Source organism: Rhinolophus sinicus, chromosome 17, assembly GCF_057876585.1.
Source record: "Rhinolophus sinicus isolate RSI-liver-muscle chromosome 17, RSI-T2T, whole genome shotgun sequence".
NCBI lineage: Eukaryota > Metazoa > Chordata > Mammalia > Chiroptera > Rhinolophidae > Rhinolophus > Rhinolophus sinicus.
The window spans coordinates 101,364,970-101,380,451 of record NC_142517.1 but is presented as its reverse complement, the minus strand read 5'-3'; the positions used below and the strand labels follow the sequence as shown (position 1 = coordinate 101,380,451).

The 15,482-nt window shown below is 36.5% G+C and overlaps 1 protein-coding gene across 1 annotated transcript in view; it reads right to left on the bottom strand.

Annotated features, from left to right (window-relative positions):
• Positions 1-1,866: 1,866 nt before the first annotated feature.
• Positions 1,867-15,482, bottom strand: part of LOC109456502 (ceruloplasmin-like) — a 31,597-nt gene continuing 17,981 nt past the window's right edge. The window contains exons 12-17 of the mRNA XM_074333823.2: positions 15,098-15,226; positions 13,124-13,230; positions 11,093-11,294; positions 8,395-8,534; positions 3,873-4,035; positions 1,867-2,003 (exon numbers count right to left, since the gene is read on the bottom strand). Coding sequence (XP_074189924.2) covers positions 3,877-4,035; positions 8,395-8,534; positions 11,093-11,294; positions 13,124-13,230; positions 15,098-15,226 — 737 coding nt within the window. The 3' untranslated portion in view covers positions 1,867-2,003; positions 3,873-3,876. The remainder of the gene's footprint in view (positions 2,004-3,872; positions 4,036-8,394; positions 8,535-11,092; positions 11,295-13,123; positions 13,231-15,097; positions 15,227-15,482) is intronic.

Genomic DNA, 15,482 nt, shown 5'->3' with positions numbered 1-15,482 from the left:
AAGTTTAGAGGGCTGATTGATTGCAAACAATCGTGGAGAATAAATAAATATGGTAATTTATTCATTTAAAAGTAAAGAAGATGGGCATATATTATTGGTCTTTTAAAAAAAATTGTTTATAAATCTACCCAGAAAATCATATTATGAACACAGTTTTCTTGGTGAAAGAACTCGAGCCAAAGAGTGCATATTCTTAAACCATATTCCTTTACTTATTTTCTTTGATTTTTTTTTTACACTAACAATATTTCTGTCTAAATAATGGGTACTAGTCATTAGAATAAGCACACCTTCCAAGAATTGTGCAGGACACACCCTCCAACACACACACACTCTTATCTTAGTGCATGAAGATGGTAACCCTCCCATTCAACTCCATTCACTTAATCACATTTAACATACCTATTAAATCAGATTTTATTCTAATACACTGTGACTCCTGTTCATCTCTGAATCCCAAAGTCTAGGACTGTGTTCTTAAATAAACTAATGAATGGATGAATTAAATATTATCCTTGGTGAGATTTGGGCAACACCTCTTTCAGTTACTTAAAGAATATTCTAGTTTTATCAGCAACAACTTTAAAACTTTCAGACTTGGATGACTCTCTGGGGTGGGGGTGGGGCTAGTTGTATCCATATTTTACAGGTTCTTATTAGTTTCAATATCAATGAGTGAAGTAGTATTAATTTTGTCAATATTATAATAGCATTATTAGTATATTAATTTTTAAAAGTCTTCTTCTGGAGACACATATTAAAGTATTTTTGGGATTTGCTCAATAATACTCCATGTGTTTTTCATATATTATGAAGTTACGAAGCTAAAAAGTAAAAAAAAATAATGTTGAAAACCTGAAACTAATATAATATTTCATGATAACTGTAATTAAAAACTAAAAAAATATTTAAAATAAAAAACAAACAAACAACTAAAAAGAATGAAAGATCTGACTTTGGTCTCAATTCTTATGTTGAACCTTTTTGTTTGACCAATTCCTGATTTCAAATAGTATTCTTACCATTGTCTAAGGCAGATGCTGTTTGCTAACCAACCCACAAGACATTGCCAACACCTCCCCCCTGTTATTGCCACCACAAAGGCTACGAAAGCTCTTCCCCAGCCTTCCTTTTAGTGAGGAGTAGCCAGATAATAAGGGTTTATCTGACTATGAGACATAGACAGAAGTTGGCTGGAGCTCCTCAGAAGACTTTTTCTCTTCCTGATATGGGGAGAAGATGCGGTTTGGTGCTACACCTTTTTCCTTCTTCTCTGCCTTTAACCTGGATGTAATATGTGGAGCTGCAGCAACCAACCATCTTGCCACCACCATCTTGCAGTAGCCACGAGCGAAAGGCCAAAGGAATTAAAGACACTGGCCCTCACACCATTGAGTTGCTAAACCAACCCTAACAGCTACTTGCCTCCTAACTTTTTCTTTTTTTTTTTAAATTGAGACAAACACCACTGATAATCCCTTTTTGGCTTGGTTTTCTGTTACTTATAGCAGAACACATCCCAACAGTTAATATTTCTAGATACAAGGTCAGAGTACAAGTTCTTGTTTTGAGTTTTGGAAATGGGAACTTACACATTCTATAACCTACAGCCGAAGGCAAAATACAGTACATGGAGTTGCATTTTGAAGACTGATTCAAATGCTTACTCATGCTATGAGAATTTAATTATTTTTTAATGTTTTGCTTTAGGGTAAATTCTTGGATTGGGTATTATCTTTTCTGAGCTAGACTTCAGTTTGCAACCTCTCTCTTTGTCCCACTGCCCTTTGTTAAAGTCTAGTTACACCACAAGACTCCACTCCAGTGACACAGTTTACAAAAAGAAGCAGCAGCTCACACACAAAATTCACGAAGAAAACTTTTATTTCAAGCTAGTTTTCCTGGAACTTTGCCAAGAAAGTCTAGCCAGTCCCTAAGATGCCTTCATCCCTGGAGTTTTTCTTCTTTAACAGCTTTAGCTCTGATTCAGGGAGGTATTTATCCTGTAGAAAAGAAAGTTTCATGAAGTTCTAAGCAGGAACATTAAACTAAAATAATTATGTACCTTTAAGGAAAAATGCAAAGTTTGGCTAAGTGTTAAGAACATCCTTAAAAGGACTACCGCTGCTTTTGCAACACAAAGTTTGCTTATTAAATCGATAGTAACATTGCCATCACTCTCTCATGTGGCCAGAAGTCCTGTAGAATGAGCCAAGTTTGGTTTTATATTATTTGAAATACAAAATCTAGTTTCCCAAAGAAGCGATGTTATAACGGGAGGATTCTTTCTTGGACCCGTACCAAAGCCTCTTCTACTAAGAATGAATCTGAACAATGAAAGGAATAAGAGTAATAATTATTATAATTATATTAGTAACGATATTATTATTGTTATTAATATGCTTCTGTAGGTAAAAATGACATTGAGGGATAATACATTTTTGTTTTTGTGAGAAATGTCATCCTTATATTCAGAGAGGGTTCTGAGGAACCATCCACACCAACCCCCCTTCCTGCTGCTTCAGCTGCTCTGCTCCTTCAGTCCCGTAAGGCACCCACAGAGAAAAAAACCCACAGAACTCAGGAGCTGCACAGCATATTTAAAAATAGTATATGATATATATTTATATTATATATGAAATATATATATTTAATAGTTTTCCTGATTTTAAAAGTAATTTAAACTTTAAAGTAACCTAAGAAGAAACAGAAATGTATAAGAAGAAAATAAACCTCACTCACAATTTCACTACCTAGAGAGTCACCATTAATATTTCAATAAATTTCTGTTGTCTTTATATATATATATATATATATACATATATATATACACATATATATATGTATATATATATATATATATATATATATATGTATATATGTATATATATATACACACACACATACATATGTATATGTATATGTATATATATCGAATTTGGGTAATATTTCAAATACTACTTTGTAAACTTCTCTTTTATCACTGAATATTGTATTATAAGATTTTCTCATTAAGATTTTAAGGCATGGTTTTTAAAGTTGGATATTTTAGATGATAAATGTAGTAAAATGTATAGTAGATCATTTCCTTGTTTTCAGTGTTCCACTAACAAAATAATATGGTGATAAAAATTTTTCGGCATTATTGATAATTTTCTGAGATCCACTGCCAGGTAAAATTACTGGGTCAAAATATTAGAACCATTGTGTCAAAAGACCAAAGGATGACTTAATGGATTGCCTAAGTAACTAAGAAACTGGTGAAAATCTCAATAACAAAGATACTATTTTCAAACTGAAGTTGCTAGTAAAATGTATTGGAGAAAGGAAGATAAGAATGAGAGGAAATAAAATGTCACTTGAACATGAAAATAAAAAGAATCATTATTCCATATCTTTCAAGAGCTGTGGAAACATTTCCTACTTCCCCCATAGTATATGCAATGCAGTTATTGATTGAAAAATTGAAAGAAGAAATCTTTACCAAACTGATAGCTTCCTCACTCAAAATTATCTTACTGTTCTTTAAATATGATTTTAAGTGATTTGATTATTAGCAAGTTTAGATCCCTTTATAGGTTCAGTTGTCATTTGTATTTTGTGTTCTATGAATTGTCTGTTCAAATCCTTATGCATGTATTATGTGAATCTGAAAATTACATTTAACTCCAGAGTATCTTTGATCAGATCAGGAATAGTTACATAAGTTTGATAAAGAAAATAAAACCAGAGTTTCTTGATCATCTAAAAACAGTAACGTTTGAATGAAAGAGTGGTGTGTCACATCATGTAAATGGTATGGAAGGATAAGGTATCCTTATATAAAATTTAAGCTTATTTAAATATGATGACTTCTAATTAATTTGGCTTACCTTTTCATTCGATTACAGTGTAAGTAGTTTCCATTCCATAACCAATGTGGTTACTAACATGGCAATGAAATAACCAGGTTCCAACATCTCTTGGATACATTTTTACAGTTTGATAGACCCCAGGAGGAAGGTCATAAACGTCAGAGCGAAACACTCCCCAATCCTCGACAAGGGGACAAAACACCATTAAATGGCTTATAAAAGGTATCAGTCAGTTATTTACACATCTTATCATTTGTTGTGTAATTCTCCAACTCAAATAGACTTTGATAGATGACGATTAGAAAGCACTAGGTGCCGTTGCACCTCTCCTCTGCGTACAATTGAGAGTTTGGAGGAGGAGCAAGTCCCAGAACATTTCAGTGATAGGCTACAGGGAAAACATCTCTCTCTAAAACGGTTTCTGTGTCAGCATTGGTGTTAGAGACCTACTCAGCATCTCCTACAGGAGAATACTCTAGATTTCAGGGAACATCTCATTTCACAAATCCCAAAGATTTTAACTGAAATATTTCTAACTTGTAATGTGGGTGATGTGAAGATGATCATTTCTCAGTGTGTAGGTGATCAGGAAAAACTCATGGTTAGGGGAAGGAAAGGACCTCACCTGGCTCCTGCAGCTATGTCTGCCTTCCGTGTCTTGGGATTGAGAGCTGAGGGTCTTAATGGCTAATTTCTCTGCTAAGCAGAGAACGTGATATTTAGGAGACCACCTCCTTTGTAGTATACTTTGATTTTGAAAGAAGAAGCCCAGGGTCCTGGCTGGCATGGATTAGAAAGAGAGTTTTAGAGGGAGATGAATTGCCTTGCATAATAAAATGGCAGGTATTTGGATGATGGGGGATGTAATAGAAAGTGCAGCTCAAGATAGAGTCCAGAATAATTTGGAGAAAGAAGAGATGTCAAGAGAGTCTGGAAAGGAAGAATGCAGAGAAAGAAATCCTGAGGATGAGAGTAAAAATCAGGAGAGCCAGAGGTTCTCAGTGATACATAGTGAAGAGATAATTGAAATCAGGGGTATGTAATGTCAAGTGGTAACTGCTTTCAGGGTGCCGTATTGAAAAAAAAAAAAAGCCCTCATTTACCCCCAAACTTTCACTAAAATCTGTGATTGACGATGACCTTGACTTTGGGGTTGTTTAGGGGAATCAGAGGACATGGGGGTGTGTTCCATTTTGAAACTGTGTGTATGCCTGACCCCTTCGCTGTACACCTGAAGCTGAAGCCAAATAATATTGAATGTCAACTATAATTTAATATGTACATAATCATGGGATGTGCAGTATACAGTATAGGGAACAGAATCAATGACATTGTAATAGATATATACGATGTCAGAGGGGTAGTAGATTGGAGGAGGGGGTTACCACTTTGTGAGGGGTGTAAATGTTTAACTATTACATTGTTTTGTACACCTGAAACTAATAATTTTTAAAAAAGGAAACTGTATGGAGAGATAAGAAAATACCACAGGAGGTAAGAGGCAAGGGATATGAGCAGAAGCAGGAAATGAGAGGTGGTGGCAACTAGAAGAAACATAGGCTCTCAAGAGTCTCTGGAAACATTGGAAGGTAGAAGAGGAATGCCGAGCCATTTCCCACTGGACACAAAGTGGGGGCTCAAATGATTGCTAGGTAGGAAGATTCATTTTGCTTCTAAGGTGATAATAATACGGGAACATAGATACATTTCTAAGATGTCAGAAAATGTAGAGAACAGTATGAAACAACGTTAACTAGGAACTGACAATTGTCTAAGGCACCAGTAAATGTGCAGGGTGTGCCTGGAGCCAGGGCACCGAGGGAGACTGTAGCCATGGCTGGCTTGTCGCAAAGACCGTTAGTAACCCCAGAGGGCTGCTCTGCTGCCCCCAGGAGTTCCAGGGAGTTAAAGCACAGTAAGTGCATCAATGCAGGAGTCATTACATTCCACCTCAAGGGAAGGGGAAGACTGTGATCATCTGTGCAGAGTTTAGAGAAAGAAGCTAGTGTTGAGACCTGGTGGCACGTGGTTGCAGGGTATACATAGGATCATTCCTAAGAAAGGCAGTTTTTTGATAAGGTTAAGAGTGAGAGATTCTGGCATAAGAGCGAGGAGTTCAAATTCTATTCCTACCACTTCCTGCTTGTAGGACCATTCATTATCTTCTTAATCCTTCATTTCATTCCCCTATACAATGGTTATAAAATAGTACCTGTCTCACAGGGAAGTTGTGAGGGTTCAATGAGAAATCCATGCAAAGTACTAAGCATAGCATTTGGCACATAAAAAGTACTTACTAAAGGTCAGCTATACTTATCATTAGAGAAATGCTACCATAAATTCCACTTAATTTGACATCTGATAATATAATCACTTTATATGTCTGTAGCCTCTGAAAGAAAGCGCTTTGATTTCCTTTCATCTCCACACAACACTTGGCATGGTTCTAGGAATATAAGAGGCATTTGCTGAACTGAACTGATCTGAACATCGAAATATTATATAGAACAATAACCAGATTTTAAATCTCCCTCTCTTTTGTTCTAAGTTTTAAAGTCTGATATAAATAGTTCTGAACTTAATAACAACCTGAATATCTATCTAGGCTTTTCCTTAAAATATATGGAGTGTTACAGAAAAGTCATGATTGTTTGACCTGGGTGATGGGTAAAGAGGTTCATTCATCATATTATTCTGTCTACTTTATTACATAATATAAAATTCCCTATAATGAAAATAGTCTTTAAGCCAAGAAGAAAAAAAGTAGTTTGAGAGGAATAAATTTGTTTACGAAAGGATAGGAAAGAAAGCAACACATCAGTAAAACTTTGTGTGAATTAAGTCATGCACACTCATTTAATTTATTTCTATGATAGTTCCTGAGAGTTAAAGAAGCTATGAACATAGTACAGCTAGAATTCTATCATTATGGAAAAGATGGACTGTATTATGCTAAGTGGTTGAATTAAATGATGGAGGTGTCAAATGCATAAAATATAATTGGTCCCCAATTATACATTAATATTTATATAAGGGATTAGGATGGGAAATAAAGAAAATGCTCCTTAAGTAAATAAATGATACTAAATTGGAGATGGAAAAGGGGAAGGATAAAATTGAAAATACTTGTGAATTAGAGAATGGCTAGTCAAAAGTGGTCAGTAAAAAAACAACAATAACGATTATAAAGAAGTATGACTGATTGGATACGGGAAAGCAATTCAGACAGAAGATATAAAGAGACAAAGAATACATACAAATAGAAACAGATGGAATAATAATAAAAAGTTACCATAAAGCCAGTTGACACCTAGGACCACATTTTTGTTTTGTAAAAACTATTGGAGGAATGCTAGAATTAGGAAGCTACCATTTGTAACTTTCACTATAAAAATTGATTTGGGCAAGGATCATTAATGGATTTTTTTTTAAAACTACAAGGTGAAAAATTCCTGGAGAATAAAATGTGTTTTAAAAAATCACTTCACAGATTATTTAGTAATTACAATAGGAAGATGATACTTTTAAAATGGAGAGAATGGTATACATCACCTGAATAAAGTTATCCAACTTAGTCTCACCAATATTAGGATCTGTTGACATCAGGTACCTCTTGCTGTGATGTGTGACGAGTAGGCAATATCACCTATCTAATGTTCTTGTCAAAAATGCTTGACATGGATTCAGTTATGAGGAAACTATCAGGTCAATGCAGAATACGTAACATTACATAACAACTGGCCTGAACCCTTCAAAGTAAAATGTCACGAGAAATCAAGACAAAAAAATTGGCAGAAGGCCTCTTCTGATTTTAGGAAAGATTGATGAAAACAGCAACCAAATGCTATGTATAGACAAATAGATCTTGGATATTAAAAACAAAAAACAAAAACGAACTAAACAAACAAAAAGAAAACCAGTTATAAAGAGCATTTTGGGGACTCCCAAATTTCATTAATTTTAATGGATTGTATATTAGGTTGTATTATTAAATTAATGTTAACTTTGGGGGTGTGATAGTGTTATTGTGGTTGAGGCAGAGATTGTCCTTATTCTTAGGATGCATGTGCTTTAGTATTTAGGGGTGAAGAGTCATGATGTTTGCAATTTACTTTCAATTGTGTTCAGAAAAAAAAAACATATATATATATATATATATATATATATATATATATATAGAGAGAGAGAGAGAGAGAGAGAGAGAGAGAGAGAAAGCAAATGTGGCAAAATGTATATGAGTGCTCAAGGTGTTTTCTTTTACTTCACTGAGAGTTGGAAAATTAAAAAAAAAAAGTTGGGATAGAAAGTGTACAGTTTACTTATTGAGTAAAATCAGATTAAATGTAGTCACAAGAATTTATCAAATATCCATAGACTATAAAGAGCTAAATGTGTAATTATTTACTCGTACCAGATATGTGATGGATGGTATGTATTGAATCTCAGTTCTGGTTTGGTCATTTCCTTTCCTGTCCTGTTAACTTGCCGTGCTAGTTTACAAGGTACCACAGTAATAAATGGAGCTGCCCAGGCTTCTTACCTTGAATTCAAAGCTGTGGCCATGAAAATGAGCTGTGTGCAGGTCAAAGATACGTCCCATGCCAAGCAGATAGAAATTCACTTCATCCCCAACGTGAAACGTCAGACCTTGGTTATTTCCAAACATTCTTCCATTAATTGCTGTGGATGGACATAGTTTATTATATTCAATAGGGATTTGAAATAATGTGACTTAAAACACACACACACACACACACACACAGACAGACACACACACACACACACCTTATTGACAGTATCGTGGATGTTTTCAGAGGCCATGAGGATTTTCAAGCCAGCCTAAGGAAGCAGTTGAACTTGACCAAGCCTTCCATTCATGGATGTGTCTAATGCTAGTGAGTTTTTCTTGCCTGAGGAAATGAGGGACTGACTTTGCTTTAAGACAATTGGGTTGAACTAGAATATTTCATAACTAAGAATATTTAATCAGTGGATACTTAAATATGTCTGTATATTTAAGGTGTATTTAAAATTATCACAAGAGGCTTAGAATATTAGGAGTGTGTGTCTCCATTTAACTGCCCAAAATCAGACCTTTGTCATCTGTCACTGGTATGATTGGAATGGCCATCTGCTTGAGGGCCATGCCTCTTAGCTCTCCCCTTCTCCAATCGTCTATATAAGTATGGTTTTCAAGCGGTCATAGAAAGAAAATACTAAAATTAAAAACACATAATATATATTCTCCTTTTTACTTTTCTATTTTGTGTGCCTCTTTTGAAATGCATTAGTACAGTGATACAAATATATAATTTATAACCATATATCAGTGAAGGTAGGGTTCTGATGCTTTTAGCTGATGGAGAGATATAATAGGGAAAAAAAAACTAGGAGACTGCTTTAGACCATGTGGCCCAGGAATCTTGTTAAAATGCAGATTATGATCGACTAGGTCTACGAAGCCTAAATGTCTGCATTTCTAACAAACTTCCAAGCACTGCTGATGCTGCGGGTCCACGGACCACACTTGAAGCACAAATGCCTCGCTGACTGCCAGAGCTGTTCCTGAAATACACATCTATCACTATGGTCTCCTAGCTCAGGGTGCCTGGGGCCTTTAGCACAGTGGTTCTCAACAGAATTTTGTCCTCTAGAGATTGCCTGGAAGCATTTTTAGTTGTCACAATGTAGGGAAAGGTGCTACTGGCCTCTATGGGGTAGATACCAGGGGTGCTGCTAAATACCTTACAATACACAGGTCAGCCTCCCCCCTCCCCCCAACAAGAGTTACCCAGCCCAAAATGTCAATAGTGGCAAGCTTGAGAAACCCTTGCTTAGATGAAGTCTATATTCATAACAGGATATTCAAGGCTTCTCACAATTTGTTGGCTCTTTTTTTCCAGGTGCTGTGTGATTTAGCTCACAGTCTTCTATCTACCTGGAATGTCATTCCCCTTCTTGTCTACTAGACAGATTTTTATGCATCCTTAAACACTCCCTTCATGAAGGCTTTTTTGACCTTCACATATGAATTTAAAATACAGCCCTGTGTCTATATTTCTTGTACAGCACCCCCCAAGTCACCCTTGTGTTGTAGCAATGCACAAGTCTGCCATACCTACACTGTAAACAACTTAAGAGAAGATGCCCCATCTTAAGGGCCTTTGTATCTCCTTCGAGCCTAGTACGGTGCTGTGTGCACCTACCTCTGATTCCTATGAAAAGATGATGATTAGAATGGAGGTATACCTCCAGTGATTTTTGAATTGATTTTTAAGTTTACATATATTTCTTGGGGGAATAAAACTAAGAAATTGAAAATGATCATATTTGGATTTGGATTTGCCTTAGTAAGGAATTCTTTAGCTAGTCAACATCCTGAACCTCCGCAGGTGAAAGGTTTGGGAACAGAAGTTTGATGAAGTAAGATTGTGTGCTTTTTATCTGAATAACTGTCTTATTACTGTGATTCTAGATTAAGGGAGGGCGTAAACAGAATGAGCCTTGTCACAACCATCCTATAAACAAATTTTGGTTTATAAACATGGGGTTTTTAACAGTTCTGCCCGTGCATGTAATTTGGTAATGGTGGCAGGGAAGAGTGGGTGGGGCCAAGTGCGCTCCAGTTTGCCTCAGACCCCACCTGCCCCTGTGTTCATCTAGGTAAAATGTTTAGAAAAGTGTGCAGTAAGACCCTCCAGAAATGGTAACTGATAGTCTTGCTTTTCCATTGCTTGCGTGGCTCCAGAGGCCCTGGAATTCACCACGCTACTACCACAGGGGTCTACCATCCACAGGTAGGATCCAGACCACCCACTGCATTTTTCTATGGCCCATGAGCAAAGAATGGTTTCTAAACTTCTAAATAGTTGGGGAAAAAATATTTTAAAAAGAAAATATTTCCTAATGTGTGAAAATTATATAAAATATAAGTTTCAGTGTCTATAAATAAAGTTGTGTTGGCTCCCAGCCACATCCAGTTGTTTCTGTCTTGTCTGCGGGGGCTTTTGTCCCACATGGCAGAGTATAAGACAGCCTGTGGCAGAGACCATATAGTCTGGAAGCCTAAATTCTTTACCATGCCGCCTTTCATGGAAAAAGTTTGTTGACCCCTAGTCCAAGTGTTATCCATCCCAACTGTCTCTAAACTGCGCTGAGCTTCACAAATTTGAACCTTCATCTGTTCCCTCTGTGGGAAACGGCCTAGAGGCTACAGTCGGGGGCTCAGTGGACATTACCGTGCATGCTGTTGCTGAGGGTGAAATTAGGATTACTTCTGTCTACTTGGTTCGGTTTTAGAGAATAGGTGTTGATATTGTCTTCCAAGTACCAGGAGTAATCCTCATTAAACATCGCGAAGAGGAGCACACGGTGAACTATGCTGGCTTTGGTGTCTTTGCGACATACTATCAAAGGACCGATCAGTCCGCTGTGAAAATCCTGAAGACACAAAGCAAGAATATTAACTGTGCCCACAACTAAAAATTTCCCCCAGGGAATAGAAAAAGTAGAATCAAGTTTTAGTTTCAGAGGTCAGATCCTGAGTTTTTAATTATTAGGATTCTAAGTCTGAGTAGAGTAAGGAACAAAATGTTTGACGTGCTAAATCCTTGATTGAAAAAAAGTTGTCATCTCCCTCATTAGAGCTGAAGTCTAAAGAGAACAAGTCTTTTTTTTTTTTTTACTTAATCTTTTACTTAAAGTCATTATTATAAAGACAGTCACAGACACAAAAACAGTCACAGACACAAAGAAGGTCATTATATAATGACAAAAGGGTTAATTCAATAGGAAGAAGTGACAATTACAAATACACAGAGGGTGCCAAAAAATGTATACACAGTTTAAGAAAGGAAGAAACTGTATTAAAATTACACTGATGGTAACCACTTTGAGCACATCTTGTAATTGTAGAAGTCAAACATGACTTGTATTCATCTTTTGTTATCAGTATATATTGAGTATTACAATTTTTTTTTTTGCTACATCTATACACTGGAGAACTTCTTATGTACAGCACAGGCTACATTCTAGTTGTAAAGGAAGTCTAGCATACAAACTTGGGAGAAAACACCACAGATCTCAGCCATTCTGATCTTGAATTTTTCTTAGCTGTTCAGTAAGTGAAAAAAAAAGTTAGCTAATATTCCATGAGTACATACTAATAAAACACTGAACTAAATGTTTTACATGGACTATCCCATTAATCCTTACAACACTATTACTATCCACATTTTATTTATTTATTTGTTTGTTTGTTTGTTTGTTTATTTAAAGTTTATTGGGACGACAACTGTTAGTAAAATTACATAGATTTCAGGTGTACAATTCTGTAATACATTATCTATATCTTATCTATGTGTTCACCACCCCATTTACCCTCTTCTAGAGCCCCGCTCTCCCCTCCCCCCTTACGCTATGGTAACTCCTAAACTATTGTCTGTGTCTATGAGTTTTTGTTCTTTCAGTTGTTTGTCTTGTTCTTTTGTTGTTTACAAACCACATATCAGTGAAATCATATGGTTATCTACTTTTTCTGTCTGACTTATTTCGCTTAGAGAACAACTCTTGAAAGGGATGTTAGATACATTCCTCGCTGGATTTAGCTCTTTTTTTTGAAAATGTAATTAAAAAACAGAATTCCCTTGCCCTGGAGTTGGTTGGCAAAGATGTGTAAAGGCCTCAGATCCTTCCTCTACCCCTGTGAGGCCTTAGCCCCGCCCTGTACAGCCACCTTCAGCTGGGAGCCTCGGTTTGTTTATATTTTGTTTTGGGGTTGAATGTCAGAGTAAATTCTTGTTCCAGGCAAAGAGTGGGCCAAAATAAGTAAAAGTTCAAAAAAGGAACTCTGGTGGTTTTTTTTTAATGCAAATAAACTGGAAGTCCAGAGTTGAGGGTTTTCAAAGAATATATAATATGTATATATTTCTCATTAGTCATAGAATTTTTAAATTCCACACTTTGTTTTCTGTTACCCAAATCCTACTCACTGAAACAAACAAGAGGCTATTATTATATAATTATACATGCTTTCCAATTCACAGTAACATTTTGGAAAATGTCATAAATTTAAGGGAGCATAATGTATTAATTTAGTTTGCTCTTGAAAAATGCAAATCTGTATAGGATTAAAAGCTGAGCAGTATTTAAGTTACTTAACAGAAACTTTACATAGAACCAAAATTTTTTAAGAACAAAAATAAACTTCTTCCTTCCATTATAATTTCTAAGAGGAGATAAGATAAAAACAGATTTGATTTAAAGTTTACCTTAACCATGTCCACAGTAGAATAGTAAAACCAAGGTATACATTCAAAGTCCTGTGAGGTAGGACCACTTCTTTCAGGGATCTGCCAAAGGTATGTTTGGGTCTCTCCTAAAATAGGCAAATACAGTGTATTTATATAAAATCTTTTAAATCACACTTCTTTATGGAGAACCAGATAATGAACAGACCCTGAAGCTATAAAAATAATTGGCAGCAGATTCCTCCTTTTTTTGCTCTGGCTCTACTGCTCCCAGCTTCGTGATCTTAGTCACTGTGTTTATATTTCTGAGCTTCTGTTTCCTCATGTACATTAAATGGGGATTCAGGGATTAGACAAAATAATGCAAATGAAGCTGCATTACCTGGGCCATAAGGCAAAATCAATGTAACTATCAATGTTGGCTATTTTGTTCTCAGGGTTACTGGATCAAAACTTCACAGTGATTCTGCCATTGAAAAATGTTAATCATTAAATATTTATTCATTCATTCATTCATTCATTCATTCATTCATTCATTCAACAAACACTTATTGTAGTGACAATGAGAACTCAGGCTTTTAAATGTGATAGACTTGTTTTGAATCCTAGCTCTGAACCTTCCAATGTACAGATCACAGGCACCACCTCCCCACCCCAAAGCTATTTGCATGAGCCCTCCCGAATCTGAATTCTCTTGACACTAGTGGTCAAGTTCTTTTGGTCCCCTACTCCCACCCCTCACTGTCTAATCCTATATCCCTCACTTCCAGAGGCTAAATGAATTTTCCCAAGCACATAGTCCTCCTTCTCCACTAATCAATCTCATCCCCTGCCTCCCTGCTTCCAAATTTTTAACAATTTATTTTACTAATCCTCCCCTTCCAGCACACCACACTGTGCGTGGGGCACAGCAGATGCATAGAAGTATTTCTGGAATGCATGTAATGTGGTCCTTTCCTGACTTATCAGAACTGAACGCTGACTTGCATACTCCCTTGATGGGAGATTCCTGTTGTACCATAGGACTGTCTGTTTTCAAAATTCAAAGGGAATATTTCAACCACCATCCAAGTCTACCTTCAGTCTTATGCCCCACAAATCTTTCCTTTCTGAATTTGGCTCTTTCCTTGATACCCTTAATTCCCAGAACTACTTGTTTGGGTGGAGAACTATGGGGGACATTGTGGATATTTCTCTCAGATGCCCTTTTAAGAATGAAGGACTAGATCCACTGGGTGTCAACTCCCTTCACAGACAGGGTTGGCTGAAGGGAGCCACCTCGCCCAAGCCTGCAACTGGAGACTGATGCAGGCACATAAAGGGCCAACCCTCTTACCCCAACTCAGGACAGCTGAGAGCAACTTTATCTTCAGAATTTCTTGTAGGTTTGGCTGTGACTTCTATTAAGACTGCATCTCTGCTCAACTTCACCCCCTGCCCAATTCTGCTTCCTCTCTATCTTTTCATTGCCGTTGAGCCCAAGAGCACTCCCTGCACACAAATCTTCATTTCAGAATCAGCTTCCTGGGCATTTATATTAAAAAGTTTTCATTTCCTTCTGAGTTGAAAATGCTGAATGGCATGCTCAATAGTGGTGATGCCTTAGAAATATTAATACATGTGGGTCATCACTTCCTCTTAGCAGCTTGACTCTCACTCCCGCCCCCTCCCTCACACGCTACTCAACTCCTACTTTAGTACTTGAGTTGGTGAGAATGAATATAAGAATATCTGGCAACTGGACAGGTGGAGAGGTGGGAGGGAGATGGCCCTAGAGGAGAAATTATGTATGCTGGGGAGTTTTACCTCTGGTGCGCCCCTCCTAGAAACAAACTCAACTTGCAAAAGGAATACTTCTCTCCCAAATTCTTCAGGCCCTTCTTACTAGTCCGCTGGTCTTTCTTATCTGGAATTACACCCGTATTTGAGAAAGAACATTAGCCCCATAGTTCTCTATAAAAATTTGAGGGCTTTTCTTTCTACCAAAGCAGTTACCTGGCTGTGTTAGAACAGTGGTGGAATTGTGTGTTTTCACTCCATGAGCATAAATAGAATACGGTCTTGAGGCTTTATTTTTAAAGATAATTCGGAGTGTCTCACCAGGGATGGCAAATATTAAAGGACCTAGGAAATATAGAAAAGAAAAATGTGTAAATCATTTTTACTTATTTTCAATGGTGAGTCATCTGTCTTCTTAAGATTTAAACAGTGACTTATTCTTACCCTTTTCCTTAATATGCAGCCAAATGAAACACAAACACATTTAATAAGAGGATCATTGCTGATTATAAAACATCATTGTTACCTGGAAAATTTAAGTCATCTAGAATTTTTATAAGCTCTGTCTCTAGAAAACGTATTTTGATGAGCATCAGTTAAC